This window comes from Phocoena phocoena, chromosome 6 (assembly GCF_963924675.1).
Source record: "Phocoena phocoena chromosome 6, mPhoPho1.1, whole genome shotgun sequence".
NCBI lineage: Eukaryota > Metazoa > Chordata > Mammalia > Artiodactyla > Phocoenidae > Phocoena > Phocoena phocoena.
The window spans coordinates 114,610,794-114,629,784 of record NC_089224.1 but is presented as its reverse complement, the minus strand read 5'-3'; the positions used below and the strand labels follow the sequence as shown (position 1 = coordinate 114,629,784).

The window sequence follows — 18,991 nt, the reverse complement described above, 5'->3', positions numbered from 1 at the left end:
CTCTTGGGCAGGTCGGGTTGGGTCTGGGGAACCCCGGGGAGCCCCCGCTTCCTGCTGGCCTCAACCTTGGCTGGCCAGCGGGGGGTCCCTTGTGGGCAGGGCCACTTATTGCTGGGGTATGTAGCTGCGGCCCCTGTGAGGGTGAGGGATGCAGGGACTCGACGCGTCCTGCGGGGGTGGGGAAGGTGTTGGTCCCTGGGCCACGGGGTCTTCTCTGCGTCATCTACTGGTCATTGGTGACCGATGCTGGCAGGGTGACATGGCCCTAGGAGGAAGGAGGAGATCTGTGGCCACCGGGCAGTGGTGGCCCCGCGTGTGGGAGGGTCCTGTTCACCGTCCAGCCGAGTGCAGGGCTCAGGGGCTCCTGCCCGCCGCCCCCCCCAGGGCTCCTACCGCATTGAAGAGAATGTTGTCAAAGCTGGGGGCCACGGTGTCCGTCTCCCGCCAGAAGGGGCAGCCCCCCCTGTTCTGCAGCCAGTGCCGTCCCGCAAGTCCAAGCAACACCAGCAGCACGAGGAGGAGGAGGGTGCCGCCAACCACCGCTGGCACCGACGTGGCCACTGCTGTGTCTCCTGTGGGCGCAGGGCGCGTGACCCGGGATCCGAGCCCTCCCCGTCAGCCCCACGCCCGGGCACGGCCGTCCCCACAGCCCTGAGGACTTCTGTGCCCCCCCCCTGCTAAAGGAGGGGCGCCGGTCGTGCCCACACAAGGCTCCCAGCTGAGGCCGGGCCCTGGTGGGCAGGCGGCTGCCAGCTGCGGAGCTGGGGGAGTCGTGGCCCCAGGCGAGGGCCCCACCCCGCCGTTGTCACAGAACAGGAGCAAGCGCTCCAGCACGAGGCTGGCTGTGGTCTCTGGCCTGACTGCAAGTGGGAGCACGCAGTGCAGAGGGAACGGGCCGTGAACCACCGAAGCTGGTGGAGGCCCAGACCCGGGGCAGGGCTTACCCTGGCTGGGTGTAGGCAGCTGGCAACGTTGCCCGGCCAGGTACTCAACGTCATCCAGGGCAATGGGCCCCAGGGCTGGCTGGCCGCCCAGAGTGGCTTCAAACACGATCTAACCGGGAGGGAGAAGAGGCTGGGTGGGCCCGAGGAGGAGGATGGCCCCTCCTGAGCTCCTGAGCCCCCTGAGGTCCGCCGGCTCTGGGCGGCCCGGCCTCACCTGGAACTCCTCGGCGCTGGCCACTTCCACCTGGCCTTCCAGCCACTGGTGCCGCAGGTGCCCGCCCGCGCCCCACACGGCCAGCTGACCCCGGGTGCTGCTCAGGAGTACCCTCAGCTCACCCTTGTCTGAGAGCAGGGGGCCAGGGGTGTCAGGCCCCCGACCCGGCGGGAGGCGGGGCTGCCCCCGCGCCCGGTTCCCCCACCACCCTCGCTGCCGGCCCGACTCACAGAAATGCTCAGGAAAGCCCATGTGGTACCAGAAGCGGAGGCAGGAGGCCTCGGTGGCAGGCAGTGGCTGGCTCCGCAGCCAGGCCGCTCGGCCCCCTGGGCCCAGCACGCCCGTTTCGAAGAGAGCAAAGTGGCCTGGCAACGAGAGAGGGCACGGTGCCCCGTGGACCGGATGGAGCCAGCCCCCCCTGACCTTTGGCCTCTGACCCTGGCGGCAGCCTGGCTGGGCTGGCCGGTTGGCCCGGACTGGGGTGAGTGAGGTGTGTGGCCGGGGGTGTGTATGGCGCTGGGGTCCCTTCCCGACTCAGACCCACCTGCCTCTGTGCCCAGGGTGTGGTCCACAGGCGGCTGGGGGTAGCGGGAGGGCGTGCCTCCACTGCTCCAGTCCCAGCTGTACCCGCCCAGGCCAGGCCAGGGCAGATGGTTCCAGCCACACAGACCAGCCTCAAAGTCACAGGAAGCTGCAAGGGACTTGGGCAATAAGCGGTGCTGCCCCCGTCCCCGGGGCACCACCGCTGCGGGGGGTAGAGGTCAGGCCAGGTGTCTCGGGGGAGGCAAGGAGCCGAAACCACCAGGAGCCAAGCAGGTCCCAGGGCCAGGCCACGGGCTCCCACCTGGCCGAGGGCAGGGCCCGTCCTGGAGGAGCAGGTCGTCCAGCGCGATGTAGGAGCACTCCACGCCGGCGGCCACGGCCTCAAACACCACCTGGGCGGGCACAGGGCGGGGGGGCTCGCTCCTGGTCGGCACTGGATGGCCCTTGGGGGTGAGGAAGGCCCTCCACCCCGCTCACCCTCCAGGCCCGCTCGGCCTGCAAGTCCACGCTACCCAGGCGCCAGGCAAGCCCTCCATGGGCGCCGATGCTGAGCACCTGCCTCTTCTCAGCCTCCTCCACGTGGACCCTCAGGGTGCCTGCCACCCGAGCAGCCACAGCCCCGGTCAGCGGCAGCGGGGCGGCTCCCGAGCGGCCTCCACGCGGGGGCCTGAGGGGACCCATGGGCCCTGCTCCCGGCAGCCCCTCACCTGGGTTGCGGAGGCTCAGGTGGTACCAGAAGGTCAGGCAGGCGGCCTGGGCCAGGGGCCTGTGCTCCTCTGAAATCAGGGAAGCCACGTGGCCACGGGGCAGGGCCTGCGGGCTCGTGTCCACGACCATGTAGTGCCCTGGGGGGTGCCGGCGTCAGCCTGCCGGCCCCCCTCGCCCCGCCCCTGCCCCCCACCCCCACCCCACGCCTCTGCCCCACCCCCTGCCGGCACCCTGAGCCGTCTCTGTGGTGTGGTCTGCAGGGGGGCCCCGGGCCGCCTGGCCCGTGGCATTGGCCTGGCGTGTCCAGAGGCCCCGGCCCCCCGTGGAGAAGCCGCAGGCCGAGTCCTCGAAGGAGCAGCGCTTGGGGGCCCAGCAGGGCCCAGGCCGCACAGTCACGTCGTCCAGCGCCATGGTGCCATGGTACCCGTCCCGGAGGCCCTCGAACAGCAGCTGGGGGACAGCAGGGGGTCAGCTGTCTGGGGCCTTGCCCTGCCCACCTCTGCCGGGCACCAGGCCTCACTTGGTACTTGGCGCTGGAGTCCTGCGGGTGGTGGAGGGTGGCCCAGGCCTCGTGCCAGCGGTTGCCGTGGGTGCCAGACTGCGACCACAGGTGCCTTTCTCTCTCCCCTTCTCGCTTCATTGCCAGGCGCAGAGTCCCTAGGGGGAGGCAGGGTTTGGAGGGGACAAGACCCCGACTCCTGCCTCTCACCCCTCCTAGAGCCCCGATGGGCCCAGAGACAGAACTCGGGGCCCCCCGTGGGCCTCCACCACGGCCCCGCCCAGCACGGGGTCTCACCGGTCTGGGGCCCATAGAGGTGGTACCAGAAGGAGAGGCACTCCTGAGCGGCCGCGGGTGACTGGGGCCAGGTGAGCAGGTGAGCACCGGGGCCCTGGGCTGGGGGTTCCGTGGGGTCTAGGAGCATGAAGTGGCCTGCAGGCGGGCCGTGGGGCTGAGCCACAGAGACGCCAGGCTGGGGACACTCAGTCCAGAGCTCCTCTCTGCCCCCTGGGAGTCCGGTCTGGGAGGCCCCCGGGGTGGGTCTGGGAGGCCGCTCCGAGTCTGAGAGCTGTCCCCAGGTCGGGGCGCCCCGCCTCACCTTGGCCTGTGGTGTGGTCGTACCCAGGGCCACGGCTCTCGACTCGGTACCAGTGGGCATCTGTGAGGTGGCCAGTGTGCCAGCCGCAGGTGCCCCGCTCAAAGTTACAGGAGATCTCTGGGGGTAAGGCACTGGGGGGTCAGCAGCCCCCGCACCCCTCCTGAGCCCCGAGAGGCGGGGAGAGACGCTCCCGGACTGGGGACTCCCGGGGGTCCCTCGAGGAGGCCTGGGTGGGAGGCCCCTGGGTGGGGACTGGGCCACGGTGGTCACCTTTCTCGGTGACCGCCGCAGGGCTGCAGTCCTTCAGGGTCACGCCGTCCACCCCGGCGCCCTGCTGGCCAGGGCCGTCCAGGTCCAGCAGCCCAACGAACTCCAGCTTCACGGGGGCGTGGGGGACGGGCCGGTAAGTCAGGGCCGGCTCCGCGTGCCCCTCGCCCCCCGCCCCAGGCTGCCCGCCTCACCCGGAAGGGCCGGTGGCGAGCCCCGAGAAGGACTGTGTCCACTTTCCAGCCCCCGGAGCTGCTGCCCGCGGCCTGCCACACCAGCTCACGGCTGCTGCCTTCCACCACGACCAGCTCCAGGAAGCCTGGTAAGGGGTCACTGTGGGCTGGCCCGCCCCACCTCCGCCCCAGGGCTGGGCAGAGGGCCTGGAGGGACAGTGGTACCTTGGGTGTGACTCTGAAAATAGTAAGCCATGTGGAGTTCACAGCGGGGGCCAGAGGGGCCCAGGGTGGGTGTGAGGACGCGGGCCTGCTCTGCTAGCTGCCCCCAGGCCCTCTGCACGGACAGGAAGTGCCCTGGGGAAGAGCAGGCCTCTCAGAACTGATTCCTGAGAATGGGGGACACCCCCCAATTCAGAGACCCTCCCCGGTGAAAAGAAGCAGAGCGGGGACCCTTGTGCGGGTGCAGTTGGAAGGCAGGCTGCAGGCTGCCCTGGGCGGGGCACTCGGGCCTCACCAGTGGCCCCGCTGGCGTCCAAGCCAGGGCTCCCGCTGTCCTGGGCCGGGAGACGCACCCACTGCAGCCGCCCCACGCTGGCATCCTCCCAGCCCCCGGCCGAGGGGGACTCGAAGTCCGTGGTGCCTGCAATGGCAGCCGGTGTGAACGGCCCCGCCCACCACTGCGAGCGGGGGCTGGTCTGGAGGAAGGGAGGTGAGGGCTCCCCACACCCAGCTCCGCCTCTTACCGCATTCCTGCTCGTCCTCGCCCCCAGGGCACTGCTGCTGGAAGTCACACAGCTGCTCCGGGGGGACACACAGGTCCCCACACAAGAGATGTCCGGGCTCGCAGAAATTCCAGGGCTGCAGGCTGGACAGCTGGGACCGGGGACCAGGAGCCCAGAGCCCAGGAGGTGGGCCAGCCACCTCTGTGGGGGCAGAGCAGGGATCAGGCAGGTGGGTGGGGGCTGTGCTTCTCCTCACGGGGGGCGGGGGGGGGTGCCCAGCAGGCTCACCTGGGACTGGTTTGCAGTGGTCAGACAGGATGAGGTCATCCAGGCCCACGACGCCCCCCGGGCCCGTCTGCCCGGCCAGGAGGATCTGAGGGCGGAGGCGGCTCTGTCACCCCTGGGTCCCTCGAGCCCTCTCCCCAAGACCCACACCTCGTACCTGTCTATCGCTGGACGCTCCCTCCCGTCACCACCCCAGCCCTGGCTTGCCTTCCTGCTGAGACAGCTGAGGGGCCCAGCCCGGACTCCCTGAGGGGCCCCTGGACCTCCCCACGTCCCTGCATGGTGCTGCCCTCGCCAGCCTCACCCGAAAGGGGTGCTTGCTCTGGATGTCAACGCGGTCTCGGACCCAGGCGGCCCCCAGTTCCCCGTGGCGCCTGCGCAGCAGGACAGCGGCCTGGGGGGCGCCAGCGCTCCGCGTCTGCAGGAACACCTGGAGGCAGCCAGCCTCGGACCCGTGCAGGTAGTGATAGAAGGTGAGCTGGAAGGGGAGTGAGCATGTCAGGGGAGGCTCTCCAGGGCCCAGGCGATCAGGGTGGCCACCCTGTGTCCTCCACCCGCCTCACCGAGCACTTCTGGGGGGCCGAGGCCTGGAACTCGGGGCTGGAGAGGATGGCTGGGGCGCTGGGCTCTGCCACGGACACCAGGAAGGAGCCTGGGGAGACAGCAGGCGTGAGCCGGGGTGGCCGGGGTGCTGTGGCCGAGCGTGGCCCGGGTGGCGGCCGGGGTCCCTGGGGGGCCTCACCCTGCGCGCTGTTCCGGCTGTGGTCACGGTGCGGCCAGGCGGGGTGCTGTGGGCCGCCCGCGCTGTGGTTCCGGGCCCAGCCCTCTGAGCGGTTCCACAGGCCCAGGCCCCTCTCAAAATCGGTGGCCGTGTGGTGGTCTAGGGCGGGAAGCGGGGCTCCGGCTACCACGCGGGGCCTCCTCCCTGGGCCCCCCGCCTCCCCGGGCCTGCGCTGATGGCCCCAGCTCCAGGTGGACAGGAGCTGCCTCACCCCCAGAAGGACCGTGCCAAGGGACAACCCCCGCCCGTGGCCCCGCCAGCCCCGGCTCACTGCAGGTGGGCGTGTCCTCATCTGAACCGTCTCCGCAGTTGTCCTCCCCGTCGCACAGCTGGTGGGGCTCCACGCATGCCTTGTTCTGGCAATGGTGCTGCCTCAGGGGGCAGTGCGCCTGCGGGGCTAGGGTGGGGGAGGGTTAACACATCACCCCACCCCAAGGCTCCAGGTCAGGGCAGCTTGGGGAGAGGCTCAAGGCCGGAATGAGGGGACCACGGGCTCCTGCTAACCCCTCCCCCACCCAGGTGTGCGTTCACGGCCTGGGGACCTTACTGGGCAACCCACAGCTCCAGAAGGCCACGTCGTCCAAGGCCACAGCACCCCTGCGGGTGGCGTTTCGGGTGGCAGAGAAGGTCACCTGAAGAGAGCGAGGTCCCTGGGATCTCAGGCAGAGCTCAGACCCTCCTCGCTGCCCCCACCATGCGACCGTCCCCGTCTCACCCTGAAGTCACCCTGGATGCGGCCGGTGGGCACCACCAGCTCCTGCCAGCCTGGGACCCAGGGCCCCGAGCTCCGCCACAGGGTCAGTGTCTCCACACCGTGGGTCAGCTCCAGCCGCAGCTCGGCCACACCTGCAGTGGGGCGTCCCAGGCATCTCAGGCCCCGGGACCCCTCCCCCTGCCCGGTGGCTGCTGCGCCCTGCCCCAGGACCCCTGCCCGTCCCGTCCTGGGGGCGCCCTCCCGTCTCTGCGGCAGCTCCCCTTCCTTTCCCGGTCCCTCCCCTCGGGACCCGCACCTCCAGAGGCCACGTGGTACCAGAGGCTCAGCTCACAGGAGGGGGCTGCCTCACGCAGGGTTGGGGAGCGCAGGGCTGCGGTGGCCGCCTCTCTCCCACGGTGTGTGCCAGCAGCCACGTACCAGCCTGGCCGGGCCGAGAGGTCAGGAGACCGGGCGGGAAGCACAGAGGGGAGGGCTGGTGTGGAGACCCGCCCAGGCCTCACCAAGGTCAGTGCCCAGAGTGTGGTCCGAGCGCGGCCCTGGACCCTCCGGTGTGGCCCCTGCCCGGTCTCGGAGCCAGCTGTAGCCCGAGGTGCTCATGTCCCGCCAGCCACAGGAGTCCTGCTCGAAGTCGCAGGCGAAGGGGGCGCCCAGGGTGGGTGAGGCCCCGTGGTAACCTGCAGGGCAGGTGGTCAGGTGGGGTGCCTGCAAGCGCCGGCCCTGCCCGCTCCCTGCCCGGCCCCGGCTCACCACACTGGGCCTCGTCGGGGCAGCCCCTGCAGTCACACACGAAGTTGCACACGGCCTCGCGGGGGGGTCTGCAGCGGCTGGGGCCCCAGGCCCAGCCCGGGGACCTTGCTGCCAACAGAGAGACAGCCAGGTGGCCTGGGGTAGGGAGACCCCACATCCCAGCTTGCCTGGGACTGTTCCACGGCCCAGAAACTGCTCAGACTCGGGCGTCCCGGGACATAGGTCACACTGCTTTGGGGTCCAGGCCAGGAAGTCATGCAGGGAGGGGGCTGGGTCTGTGTCTGGGGGCCTGGAACCCAGAGAACTGCCACCTGGGGGGTCCCTGTCAGGGCCAAGCAGAGAATGACTGAACCTGGAGAGGCTGCCTGCGTGTCAGGATGGGGGGTGCGTGGGCGAGCGAGGGACCGAGGACCCCTGATGTGGGACACTCCCTGGGGAAGAGAACAGGAGCCCAGCAAGAAACCGGAGGGGCTGCCATCAGGGAGCCCCCTCAAGGCGATGCATCAACGGGTGGCCCAGGCCCCCCAAAGCTCTGTCTAGGTCAAGAGTGGCTGACTACCATCTGCTTTCAGGGCCCTCTCACCTTGGAGCCCAGGTGGAGATTGAGGCCAGGGACAGCAGCACCCTTCCCCGGCGGGGCCACCCCAGGACCCCAAGGGCTCACCTGCGTCCCCCACTGCAGGCCATCCAGGGCCTGAACCCCTCCTTCTCTGTAGGCCCAGCACCCGAGCCCCCGGACGTTCCGGGAGCCAGGCCTGACGACTCACCCAGGAGCAGGACCAAGACGGGCAGGAGGTGGCCGGGCAGAGACATGGTCAGGCCAGAGGGAGGGAGACCAAGGGGCAGTGTGTACACCGGCCAGCCTGGTGGGCACTTTTCCTGGTTATCGGCCCGAGGCCCCACCGGCTGACTCTGCTCTAATTGGAGAGCAGGGCTCAGCCCCATTTGTACCTGCAGCCCCTCGCCTGGCCCCGCCCTGCGCTGACAAGGACGGGCACCCGGCTGTAAAAGCATCCAGGAGAGGGGCCCCTGGCCTAGGTGAGCTCCCACCTGCCTGGCTCCTTCAGGCCAAAGGTCAGGCTCCGACCACCATGCCCACTGCTGCCCAGCCCTGCCGGGTGGAGGCCCCACTGGAGACAGCACCGAGTGACACCGGCCTCGGCCGCTTCTCCTGGGGTCTCTGACCCCACACCTGCTGGGAATTCAACTCAGCCTGGCCCGGGTTGCCAGTAGGAAACCAGCTTGTGCAAACCCCACACCCAGCCCCTGAGTTCCCTGCATGGGTTGGGGCAGCCCTAGCAACCCGGGACGTTGGCCTCCATAACTCAGCCTGTGGGTTCCTCTTTGCTTGCTCTTACAAACGATGGACAGACTATTCGCCAACAAGTGTCCTGAACAGCGTGGGCTGGACGCTGCCAGGCACAGAGTCCAGAGGAACCTAGAGACTCTGGGGCTTGTGGCACCGACCCCCGTGAAGGATTTGGAGCCAGGCTCCACCCACAGTTTACTACCGTGCGGCCTGGGGAGCTTGTCTCACCTGAGCCTCAGTTTCCTCACCTTTGTTTTAAAATTTATTTATTTATTGGCTGCGTCAGGTCTTAGTTGCCGCACGTGGGATCTTTTGTTATGGCGCACGGGCTCAGTAGTTGCGGTGCGTGGGCTTAGCTGCCCTGTGGCACGTGGGATGTTAGTCGAACCCGCCTTCCCTGCATTGCAAGACAGATTCTTAACCGCTGGACCACCGGGGAAGTCTTTCCTCGTTTTCAAACGCGGTCACAATGGTGCCTGCCTGGACAGGCTCCCGTGAGGGCCCTGGAGGCTCACAGGAGGCTGGCACGGCGGGGTCACAGCCTCGGCAAGGGGCACCTCCGCTCCCCACAGCCCTGTGCCAAGAGAAGGGTCTTGGGAGAGGGGCTCCCAGCTCCAAGTCTGAAGCCCTGCCTGTTTACTTGGAGCAGAGCCTGTGGCTGCGGCGCAGGGCCGTGGGACCTGACCTTGGAGTCGAGGGGTCGTAGACTGCCTGACTCGTGACCTCAGCTGGCAGCTGGCCAGGAGGGTGGCTGCTGGCGCCTGCCCCGCACACTGGGATGGGTCCCCGCCTCGGCAGGCCCGAGGGACTCAGCCCTAGCTCCTTGCGTAAGGGCTCATCAGGTCTCCTCCCAGATGTCCTTGGGGATAGCAGGTGTGTGGAGAAGCAATCAGGCCATAAACGGGGGCAGCAGCCCAGGGGCCCCCTTATCAGGCCCCAAAGGGCTGAGTGTGCACTGCCACTCCTGGGGCCCGCAGGGGTGGAGCGGGGTGAGGGGCAGCCAGGAGTGACCCGCTGCCCCCACTCTAGTCGGGGGTACAGAGAGGTGACCTAGGAACAGAGAAGCCAAGACACACAGCATTCAGGGACCAGCGGAGGTGACGATGCTTTTAATTCTCCCCAGAGAGGTAACCCCGGGCACTGAGGCCTGGCCAGGGTGGCAAAGCGCCAGGGGGTGTAGTCCAGCCCCGTGGGAGGTGGCCTTGAGAACAGAGTTCCAAGTGGGCCGCTGGAGGTGGCTGGCCTCAGGTGGGCCTTAGTAGCCGTCGTCGGCCCAGGTGACCTCGTAGTCAGGGTACCTGGCTTTGATCTTCTCAGTGGAGACGGAGTGCTGGGCGCGACCGTAACCCTGAAGGGAGAAGGCAGCTCTCACAGCCCTGTCCTGGCTCTGGGCGCCCGGTCAGCAGGGACACCAGGGGCCAGCTCGGGAGGGGGCTGTCATCCCCTCCGCCCACCCCAGGGCGCTCTCCTGTGGAAGCGTGGCCACCAGGGTGCGCAGATCTTGAGGGAGTTTCCTTTAGCTGGAGGCCCAGACCCCTCTAGGTGCCCCCGTGTATCTGCTGGTAGCTTGGTGAAGGGAGGGACAGGGGCCTCTTAGTTTCACCCCAGCACTGATGGCCTCAAAGCACTAAAGGATGACGGCCAGTCAGGCCTTTTGGACCAGGAACAGCACGCAGACCGTCAGAGCAGAGGGGCAGGGGGCGGCTCCCTCCCACCCTGTGTGCTTCCTGTGTCATGCCACGTGAGAAATGGGGAGCCTACAGGCCCTGGATGGAGGGTTCTGCCGCTGAGAAGGGCCGGAAGACTGAGCACCCCAGGTCAGGCAGCTTGGAGGGCCAGGTCTCCCCAAGCCAGGACTGGGGCCCTCGGCCCACCCAGGCCCGAGGCTGTGGGCTCACCATGGAGTAGCCGTACACATGGATCTTCTTGTCCTGGCTCTGGTGGGAGATGCGCCCGCCCCCCAGGCACACGCAGTCATAGCCTTTCTTCTGCATCTCGCCTGATACCTTGTCATAGATGTCCGCTGGGATAGGAAGGGGGGCTCAGCACGCGCCCTGGCTGCCCTTGAAGGCTGAAGGGGTCTGAAGCCCCGCTCTGAGCGGCTCCCTCCCCAGGAGAGGAGACCCTCTGGGAAGGGATGAAATGGAGGAGGGGGTGCACCCGGGCAGGGGCGCTGGGACTAGGAGGGAGGAGTCGGGCCATGGCAGCCCCTCGTCTCCAGGACCATCTGGGTACTCCAGACTCTGGGTACTCCACGCTCCTCTGGGCCAGCCAGGGATGAAACCGGGTACAGGATCACCTCCCACTACGCCCCTCGGCCCCGCCCACAGCCGTGGCTAGTCCCGCCCACAGACGCCGGAGATCCCGCCCCCTGCCCCTCCGCCCCGCCCTCACCGTGGTACTCGGCCCACTTGTAGCCGCGAACGATCTCTTTGCTCTCCCCGGCCGGGGCCCCGGAGGGCGGCACCGCGTGGACTCGAATCAGCACATACTTGAAGACGCCGTCGGAGTCGATGTCCACGTCGGGGATCTGGGGGAGGTCCGCCGCCGTCATGTTCCCGGAGCGCACTCACCCGCTGCGGCCCGCGGCCCTTCCCCCACGCGACCCGGGGCAGCGCCGACAGTGCGGGAGGCGGGGCCTGGGAGCCCGTGACCAATCTTGCGGGGTCATGCTGCCCGAGCCCAGTGCCTCAGCCAACCACGCGGCCAACCCGCGGCACAGACTGGCCAATCGCGATCCAGCTCCTTGCAGCCCAGATACCACGCCGGCTCCACTTAAAGAGAAACTTGGAACCGGGAGTAGGTGGTGACTCAATGCAGCCCCCGTAAAAGTTCCTTTCCAGGGAGCTTGCGGGGAGGAGGGGGATGTGACAGGCCCATTTGGTGGGGGTTAGGAGGCCCACGAGGCCCAAGGGACGCGCGCCGGCCCTGGCCCCCTCCCCCACGTGACCGAAGGCCTCCCTTCCCCTACACCGATCCCGCTGTCCCTTGGCTTCCCTCCGGGTTCCCCCCACCCCGTGCCCGAGGGCCTCCTTCCCCCGTCCCCCACCGAGGCCGAGGGCCTCTCTCTCCTGCCTCCCACTCCGCGTTGCTCCATGGTGTCCCTCCCAGGTTTCCGAAGGCCCCCCCCCCACGCCTCCGAAAGTCTCCGTCCCGCGTGCCACCCACTCCCCCGCACAAAGAATGAGGCGGCAATGGCTACATTCGAGTTTTATTTTCCTTGGTTCGAAAGCGCTCGCCCTCTGGAAATAATCCCGGCCCAGGGTCCTTCCTGGAGGGCCGGCCCTCAGGCGTGGGGCAGAAGGCGGAGGCACCCAGGCCGGGGGCGCGGCGGCCAGTTTGGGAGGCCGCGAAGGCGGGTGGGGCAAGCGGGGCGCGTGGCCGGTGCAAATGCGCGGAGCCGAGGCAGGCGCACAGGCATTTAGGGGAGGGAGATGGGCGCGGGTGCACGGTCAGGGGCGAGGGCCGGGAACAGAGGCGGGGTTTGGGGGGGGAGGTCCACAATTTAATTCAGTCGATGCCCCACCTGGCCCCAATGGGGGACTGGGGGCTGCAGGAGGGCCCTTCCGGGCTCTCGGCCTTGCCCCCTCTCCAGGTTACTCGCCATCCTTGGAGCCCGGACCAGGGCCAGCGGGCACCCCGGGGGAGGGCGGGGAACGACGGACACTCGAGCGTGCGCTCCCGAGGGCCGGAGCCGGGCCCCGTGGCCGCACCACAGGGCACGGCTAGAGCGAGCGCTCGGGGGCGTTTGTTTAATCGCGCCCCCCACCCCTCCGGTGGACCACCGCCCTGGCGAACGTGCTCCCATCCACGCTTTCCCCGCCCTGCTCCAAACTGGGAACGCCCCTCTTCTTTGGTCCTCCCTGTGCCTAGGAATAGGGTCCCTGCTGGACGGCCTCCTCGGCCCCTCCCGCAAATCCATCCTGTGCACCTGCTTCCTGCCTCCCTGTATACCTGCTTCCTGCCTCCCTGTGTGGTTAGGGCCTGCGCTGCCGTTTGCACCCCGGGTCTGCCCTGGCACACGCCTAGGGCCATCCTGTCGGGTGAGGGCCGGCAGCTCGACTCACGCCCAGCCAGGTCTCAGGTCTGGCCAGCGCCCCTACCCATACGTCCCCTCTGCTTCCCCCGTCCAGGACTCCCTTCCCTCTGGCTGGGTGTCTTGCACCTTGGCTGAGGACCCCCGAGTACCCCTTCACTGCTGCTTGCCCAACCTCTGCAGCAGGGCGGGCAGCGCCGTCAGTTTGCCATGGTCCGGCACAGCAGGGATGGGGGCCAGCGGAGACACCACGCGCAGGTCCCCGCCGGCCCTGCCCATCAGGCCAGGACGTGCTTGGGATGCGGACACACCGAGGCCAATCAGGGTGTCCCCTAGAGGGGAAAGGCCTCTGAGCAGGACGCATCCCAGACCACAGGAGGCGGGTGGGGAGTGTGTTTAAAGGGACGGGACTAGGCTTTGGTCGACTCGGGCTCCTGGACCAGGGCGAGCCGGGGTTGGAGAGGTTCCAGGGAGGCCCTGCAGACGGACAGGGGTCGGACGAACCGATTATGCGCGGTGGGATCTGCAGCAGTGATCCCTCCGCGTAAAGGCAGGGCGGTCTGGTCCTCAGACCCACCCCGCCTCCCAGCGGGGAGCACCAAGCGGCCGAGGACCGGCCCTTGGGGAGGCCCGAAGGCGAGCTGGGGGAGGGGGAGCCGGGCGGGACTGGTCTGGGGGTTGGGGGGGAAGGGGGTTCGCAGGAAGGCGGAGGGAAAGGCGGAGCCTGTGGAGAACGCAATGGGGCGGAGCTTTTGGCGAGCTGGGCGGGGACTGTGAACTCGGGGCGGGGCCTGAGTGGACTGGGCAGGGCTCGGGTGGACTGGATGGAGTTCAGGGTGGGCCCTGGGTGGACTGGGCGGGCCCCGGGCGCGCCCTCGCGGCTCACATAATGTCATCCAACAGGTTGGCACTGGCCACCCAGTCTAGCGCGCGTGGCTCGGAGGCGGCCATGATCATGCACATGAAGGGACGGCCTGTGCGCCGGTCCGTGGGGTAGATGGTGGTGGGTGTGAAGCGCCGGTTGGCTTCGACGAACTCGCAGAGCTGCTCGTAGACGCGCGGGAACTCGTGGCGTAGGAAGACGCCGCGGAGCCGCAGCTCTCGCTGGATGTGGATGAAGGCCACCTCGCGTGCTCGCCGGCCCGCCTCGCCGTCCTGGTCCAGGCCCGCAGTGCCGGGCGGCGGCGTCAGGATCAACGTCTCCATGTCGGGTTCGCGGCCCCGCGCCGGGGGCGGCCGTGCTGGGCTGCCGGCCGCCAGCGCCACTTTGGCGAACTTGCGCACCGTGGGTCCGGGGCTGCGCGGCGCGGGGGCTGGCCGCGCAGGGGCGCCGGGTGGCACAGCGCCGGGGCCCACGGCCACGGACACGCTGAGCAGGAAGCACTCCGCCGGCTCGTAGAGGCGGCCGGCGGCCGCCAGCTCCCGAGCATAGCTGCCCAGTGGCGCCGCGTGCATGGCCAGCTCGCGCAGCGACAGGTAGGTGGGCGACAGCAGCAGCCCCTCGAGGCCGAAGCGCAGGAAGTTGTCTGCGGAGCCGGGACTCGGGAAGCCCAGGAAGAGCACGCCGCGGCCGCGCGACAAGAAGCCGACGCGCGCGATGCGCGAGAAGGCGCGGTGCACTGGGCCGCTGTCGCGGCAGAATTGCAACACGTGGCGGCACACGCTGCCCACGCGGCCGTACACGCAGCGCGCCTTGTGCGCGTCCCAGTCCTCGCGGCGGCAGAGGCGCGAGCAGTAGTAGGTGTAGCAGCTGTGGCAGGACTTGAAGTAGAGGCAGGCGTTGAACATGGTCTCGGTGCGCCCGCAGCGCGCATTGGAGCACGTCATCAGGTCGTCCTCGTCAGCGCTGGGCTCCGGGGACGCGTCGGCCGCCTGCCCCGGGCCCGCGGGCTCCTCAGCGCTGCCGGCAGACAGGGGTGGCGAGCGCGGCGCCCGCGTCGGGACCCCGGCGCCCGAGGGTCGCGAGTCTAGCAGGCGCCGCAGCTGGCGGCCCAGGCCGTCGGACGCGGGCTCGGGCGCTTGGCCGGCTGGGGGCCGCGAGTCGATGACCAGGTCGGTGATGAGCTCGTCCAGCTGTTCGAGGCTGCGCTGGCGGCCAGAGGCGGGGCCATCGGGGACGGCGGGCGGGGGCGGCCGCGGGCGACTCCCCAGCAGCTCCCAGCTCCTGGCGCTCGGGCGCTCAGCCGCGCGCAGGTCGTTGTCGGTGATGGTGATCTCCGGCGTGACGTACCAGTTTCGGGCCAGGCCCTCGCCCATACGGCCCTTCTCCGACAGCGACGTCTCGGACAGCGACAGAGCCGCGTAGCGTCTGGGCGAGGTGGACAGGTTCACTATGACGGGCGGGCGCCGGCCGTCGGGGGATGTGCCCCGCAGCTCCTGTGCCTCGCGCCCCAGCAGGTTCTCGTAGCTGCGGCCGCGGCCCAGTGGGTCTTCGCGGCGCGGCGCGGGCGCCAGGATGTTGTCCCAGGAGCGCGAGTAGTGGCGGCTGTCGGTCGCTAGCCGGGGTGGGCTGGTGCCGGTGCCGCCGTGCCACGAGGCGAGCAACGGGCCGGGGTCCGGGGGAGGAGGCGCCACCTGCAGGGTGCGGTAAGGCCTCGGGCCCCAGTCGCCCCAGGCCGGGCTGCCGCGCGGGTGTGGGTAAGTCCGCGTCAGGGCGTCTCGATTGCGGTACCGCCCGAAGTCCTCAGTGTAAAAGGGGCGGGCGGCGGGGTGAGCCCGGGGCTCTTCGGGGGCGTAGCGGGGGCCGCAGGGCGGGCCGTAGGCTCGGGGGGCCTCCCCGTAGTAGGAACGGGAGGGTGGTTCTTGGACGGGGAAGGTGCGAACTTCCCCCGCATAGTAGACGCCCCCGCGTCTCGGACTGGGCCCGGGTGGCTCTTCGGACAGAAAGGGCCTGGGGTAGTAGCTGTCGAAGGGCGGTCCAGGGCTGGCCATGAAGCCACCGGGGTGGCCCTCGGGTTCCTCGGTGTAGAAGAATTGGGTGGGGCCCGGCGGGGTGGTGAAGGGCAGACTCCGGCGCTCCGCGTAGTCTCGGGGCCCGAGAAGGGGCCCATCGCAGTACAGCGCCCGGGGGTCGGCGCAGTATGAGTCACTGGGGGTGGGGGTGAGCGAGAGCCCCACGTGGCGAGGCCCGGGCACCGTGAGGCCGTGGAGCTGCGGGGCGGCGCGGGGCCAGGGCGCGGTCCCGGTGGGCCCGCAGGGCCTCGAGCTCCGGGCGGCATGCTGCAGCACCGCGTCGTCGGGCTTGACGTCCAGGCGGCAGCGGACGTGGGGGGCCGGCCCCGCGGGTGGCTCGGCCGGCGCGCAGCGGTTGGCGGCGGCGCACAGGGGCGCCATGCGGCCCGGGCCGCCCCGCTGAGGCTGCAGCTTGATGGGGTGCAGCTCGTTGGCGAGCGCGCGCAGCGCGGGGTACGCGGGCTCCCGGCGGGGCGATGCGTCGGCCGGCGCGGCCCGCTGGGCCTCCCGGCCTCGGCGCGGCGGCACAGGCGGCGAGGCGGGTGCGGGCGCCAGGCCCGGGGCCGCACGGGGTGCGCTCTTGGAGCGGGCGCGGCGCCGTGGCTCGCCGTCGCGGGATCTGGCGCGCGGCGCGGCGGGCTCCGGAGGCGGCGGCTCCGGACGGGCCTCCATGGCCTCCCGGTCCAGTGCCTCCAGGAAATCGAAACTGCGGCAGTGGCGCTTGTTGAAAGGCGCGGGCGCAGCAGGCCGGGCCATTGGGCGCTCACATGGCGGGGGCCTCGACACGGGCCCCGGGGCCGCCACCTTGATGTCCTGGTACACGGTCGACACCAGCAGGTCCGGCGGGTCCGTGCGGGTCATCTTAAAAGAGGCCTCCAGGCTGCAGCTCACTCGGCCTTTCGGGGCTTTCGCCCTGAGGGGAGACGCGGGTCAGGGCAGCCCCTCTGTAGCCCAGGCCCCGCTAACCCCCAGCGCTGGCCCGGCTTACCTGGGGCACAGTGGGCGGGGCAGCCCTGGCCACGGGCCTTGGCCGAGGCCGCAAGCACTTGCTCCATGCTGGCGTCAGAAGCACCTGCAGGAGGAACCCAGCTGTCCAGCCACTCAGGTCCTGCCCCCTCATCCAGACCATCCTTTCTGTGCCACTTTCTGTTGGGATGAGGCGGGTCAGCCAGAACAGGGATGTCATTGCAGTGGTTCCCGAACTTCTGCGCCCACTAGTGACCACTGGGCAGGCTCGGGCAGACCCCCCTTTCCTGGGACAGGCCAGCAGCGGGGTAGGAAGAGTGGGGGTGTGATCCCAGGACCACCACCGCGGTGCCCACTGCTGGAGCAACTGTGTACTCCTTTGGGGCCTTCACAGACTTCTTTATAGGTGTTGGCTCCACAGCGCAGGTGGCTGAAGCCCCCTCCTTAAGACCCAGTGCAGAGCGAGCCCTCCACTGCTGCAGGGTGAGGTCCCGGCCCCGGCCTTCAGCAGCTCCACTCGGTCACCTGACCGTCCCGCCCCACCTGCTGGCTAGGCCGGACAGGCAGTCCTCCCCCAGCGCTGTGTCAGGCCCCAGGTCCTGAAGTGGCCCCATCGGGTCCAGGCATGGCATCTCGGCTCGTGGACTTGCCGGCCCCACCCTCAACTCTCCGTGTGGCCCAGGCCAGAGTAATGCTTCCAAAGATCATAGTGGACCCTAAAGCTCCCTTTCCTTTGCAGAAACGTCCTTTGACTCCCTCATCTTGGGGTGGCGAAACCCACTAAGATCTTTGGGGCTGTCGTGGAGAGCCCGGGAGAGCGACCCCCCATCTTTGCAGTGGGTACACTGCAGCCGGCAACCGGGGCCTGGTTGCAGGACCACGTGGGGGCTTGTGAGCCAGGAGCTCAAGGCTGCCCCTGGGTCCCTGAGCAAAGCACCAGGCCAGGAGGCTGCCGGCCGGGGAAGCAGGGCGGTGGGTGGGTAAAGCCCCCGCCGCCCCCGATTCTCAGGCAGGCCCTCCCCACAGCAGCTCGGGAAGGCTCCATGGAAACCTGAGGTTCCATGCCCCCGCATGCAGGCTGAGCTGGGGTCCAGCCCTCTGAACCAGGCTCACGTCCAGACCTGAGCCACCGGCTTCACTGGGTACCCAGAGCCTGGACAGGCTGCGAGGAGCTCAGACAGTGGTACAGGTCCCCACTTCCTCACGCAGGCTGGGGGAGCGTGCTCCTGGGTGAGCTGGGTCCTCACCTGGTAGGACCTCTGGTCTGGTTGACCCTCTGTGTCCCGGGTGTGCCAGGCGCTCCCTGCCGGCAGGGCTGCCCTCCTGGGTCAAGGCCACCCAGGCCCAGTGCCTGCCCCCAGCTCAGCCTCAGGCGCACCCCAACTGCCCCTGGTTTGCAGGACCACCCCCTCCCACTCCCTTCCATCTTAAAGCTAGGCCGGAATTGGGGGCTGGATGACGGGGTGTGAGGCTCCGCCCCAGGGAGGTGACAGCCCGGCCTTGGTGCTGCTGTGATGAGGAGCTAGACCGGGCGACACCCCTGCCCGTGGGGATGGGACAGTCCGCCCTCGCCGGGGTCCTAGGCCTAATAAGCCCGGCGGGTGGCCTCCCCGCCAAGCAGCCCGGCCCCTGCCCCGAGCGCCCGGGTGGGGGCCGGCGTCCTCCAGGGGCGGCACCCCCATCCTTGCAGGTGCCGCACCTGCGAAAGACCCGCGGGGCAGCGGCCTCGACCCCTTACCTGGGCGGTGCTCCCCCACCTTGCCCGGTGGGCTGCGCAGGCCCGGCGAGCCCTGCCGTCCCCCGCGCTGCCGCCGCGTCCCCGGCACCAGCAGAAGCTTCCAGGCAGCGGCGCGAGGCCGCCGGGCCGCTCAGTGCTGCCCCCAATGGCGACTGGCAGGACTGCACTTAAAGGGGCCGCGCCGTGGGCCTGGGACGCGTGTGCCCCGCTGGCTCCAGGTTGGGGCTGTGGCTGGGCGCGAGGTGACGGGCTCTCTGCAGCCTCAAGGGCAGGCCTGGGGTCTAACGAGGGGGCCCGGGCCCAGGGAGCACCTGGCCGGTCCTGCCAGCCCCCATCTCCAGGACACCTGCCCAAGGGCAGCTGGTGGCCTGGCAGGTCTTGGAGCTGAAGCCTGGAGGAAGCCCAAGCCCTGGCCCGTACAGCAGACAGCTCCCGGAATTCAAGCCTCGGTTCAGCCTGGGCAGGAGCAGATGGGCGGCTCCCCACCCTGCTGGCCTCTGTGCTGCAGTGCTGGAGGTGCCAAGCCCTCCCCGGGTACCTGGGTCCAGACGGGCACCACCTGAGTGCCTGCAGCCTCCTGTCCCCAGCTTCCCCGTGCAAGGGCATGCTCTGGCGCTCCCCACCTCCCATGTCCAGCTCTGCACACCCACGAACTGCATGGTGACAGCCTCCCTCCGGGCCCCTCCCACACACGATGCTGAGCAGGAAATATTCTAGCTTGGCAGAGGGGTAGGTCACCGATGCCCTTGGCTCCGAAGGCCGGGACCCGCCACACTGTGAGTCCGTCAGAT

The 18,991-nt window shown here is 69.5% G+C and overlaps 3 protein-coding genes across 4 annotated transcripts; all 3 read right to left on the bottom strand.

Annotated features, from left to right (window-relative positions):
* Positions 1-223: 223 nt before the first annotated feature.
* MAMDC4 (MAM domain containing 4) lies at positions 224-8,012 on the bottom strand. The gene is made up of 27 exons (XM_065879018.1): positions 7,967-8,012; positions 7,200-7,307; positions 6,953-7,126; positions 6,748-6,873; positions 6,453-6,583; positions 6,285-6,369; positions 6,009-6,134; positions 5,699-5,836; positions 5,520-5,608; positions 5,261-5,434; positions 4,960-5,044; positions 4,693-4,872; positions 4,464-4,589; positions 4,172-4,303; positions 3,507-3,623; positions 3,206-3,340; positions 2,930-3,066; positions 2,640-2,859; positions 2,409-2,546; positions 2,179-2,297; positions 2,003-2,093; positions 1,703-1,849; positions 1,389-1,523; positions 1,159-1,286; positions 945-1,053; positions 394-572; positions 224-265 (listed from the first exon to the last, which is right to left on the bottom strand). Exons 1-27 carry the CDS (start codon positions 8,010-8,012, stop codon positions 224-226), a joined length of 3,417 nt encoding a protein of 1,138 aa, XP_065735090.1.
* Positions 8,013-9,588: 1,576 nt separating this feature from the next.
* Positions 9,589-11,123, bottom strand: PHPT1 (phosphohistidine phosphatase 1). Of its 2 annotated transcripts, none has more exons than XM_065879392.1 (3): positions 10,903-11,123; positions 10,407-10,531; positions 9,589-9,856 (listed from the first exon to the last, which is right to left on the bottom strand). In XM_065879392.1, the coding sequence occupies exons 1-3, from the start codon at positions 11,060-11,062 to the stop codon at positions 9,764-9,766; spliced, it is 378 nt and encodes a 125-aa protein (XP_065735464.1). In that variant the 5' UTR covers positions 11,063-11,123; the 3' UTR covers positions 9,589-9,763. The 2 variants fall into 2 exon arrangements, with proteins under 2 accessions (XP_065735464.1, XP_065735463.1); XM_065879391.1 differs by having other exon boundaries at positions 9,764-9,856; positions 10,897-11,062.
* Positions 11,124-13,426: 2,303 nt separating this feature from the next.
* On the bottom strand, positions 13,427-16,357 carry AJM1 (apical junction component 1 homolog). The gene has a single exon (XM_065879828.1). The coding sequence runs from the start codon at positions 16,355-16,357 to the stop codon at positions 13,427-13,429; it is 2,931 nt and encodes a 976-aa protein (XP_065735900.1).
* Between the last annotated feature and the right edge of the window lie 2,634 nt (positions 16,358-18,991).

Coding starts and splice junctions, on each gene's coding strand:
- PHPT1 (XM_065879391.1), bottom strand. CDS start 11,062: ATGACGGCGGCGGACCTCCCCCAGATCCCCGACGTGGACATCGACTCC. Junction 10,532..10,896: donor GGCCGAGTACCACGGTGAGG/GCGGGGCGGAGG, acceptor TTCCTATCCCAG/CGGACATCTATGACAAGGTA. Junction 9,857..10,406: donor ATGTGTACGGCTACTCCATG/GTGAGCCCACAG, acceptor TTCTCCCTTCAG/GGTTACGGTCGCGCCCAGCA.
- AJM1 (XM_065879828.1), bottom strand. CDS start 16,357: ATGACCCGCACGGACCCGCCGGACCTGCTGGTGTCGACCGTGTACCAG.
- MAMDC4 (XM_065879018.1), bottom strand. CDS start 8,012: ATGTCTCTGCCCGGCCACCTCCTGCCCGTCTTGGTCCTGCTCCTGG. Junction 5,045..5,260: donor AGAGCAAGCACCCCTTTCGG/GTGAGGCTGGCG, acceptor CTCCGCCCTCAG/ATCCTCCTGGCCGGGCAGAC. Junction 1,287..1,388: donor GGGCTTTCCTGAGCATTTCT/GTGAGTCGGGCC, acceptor CCCTGCTCTCAG/ACAAGGGTGAGCTGAGGGTA.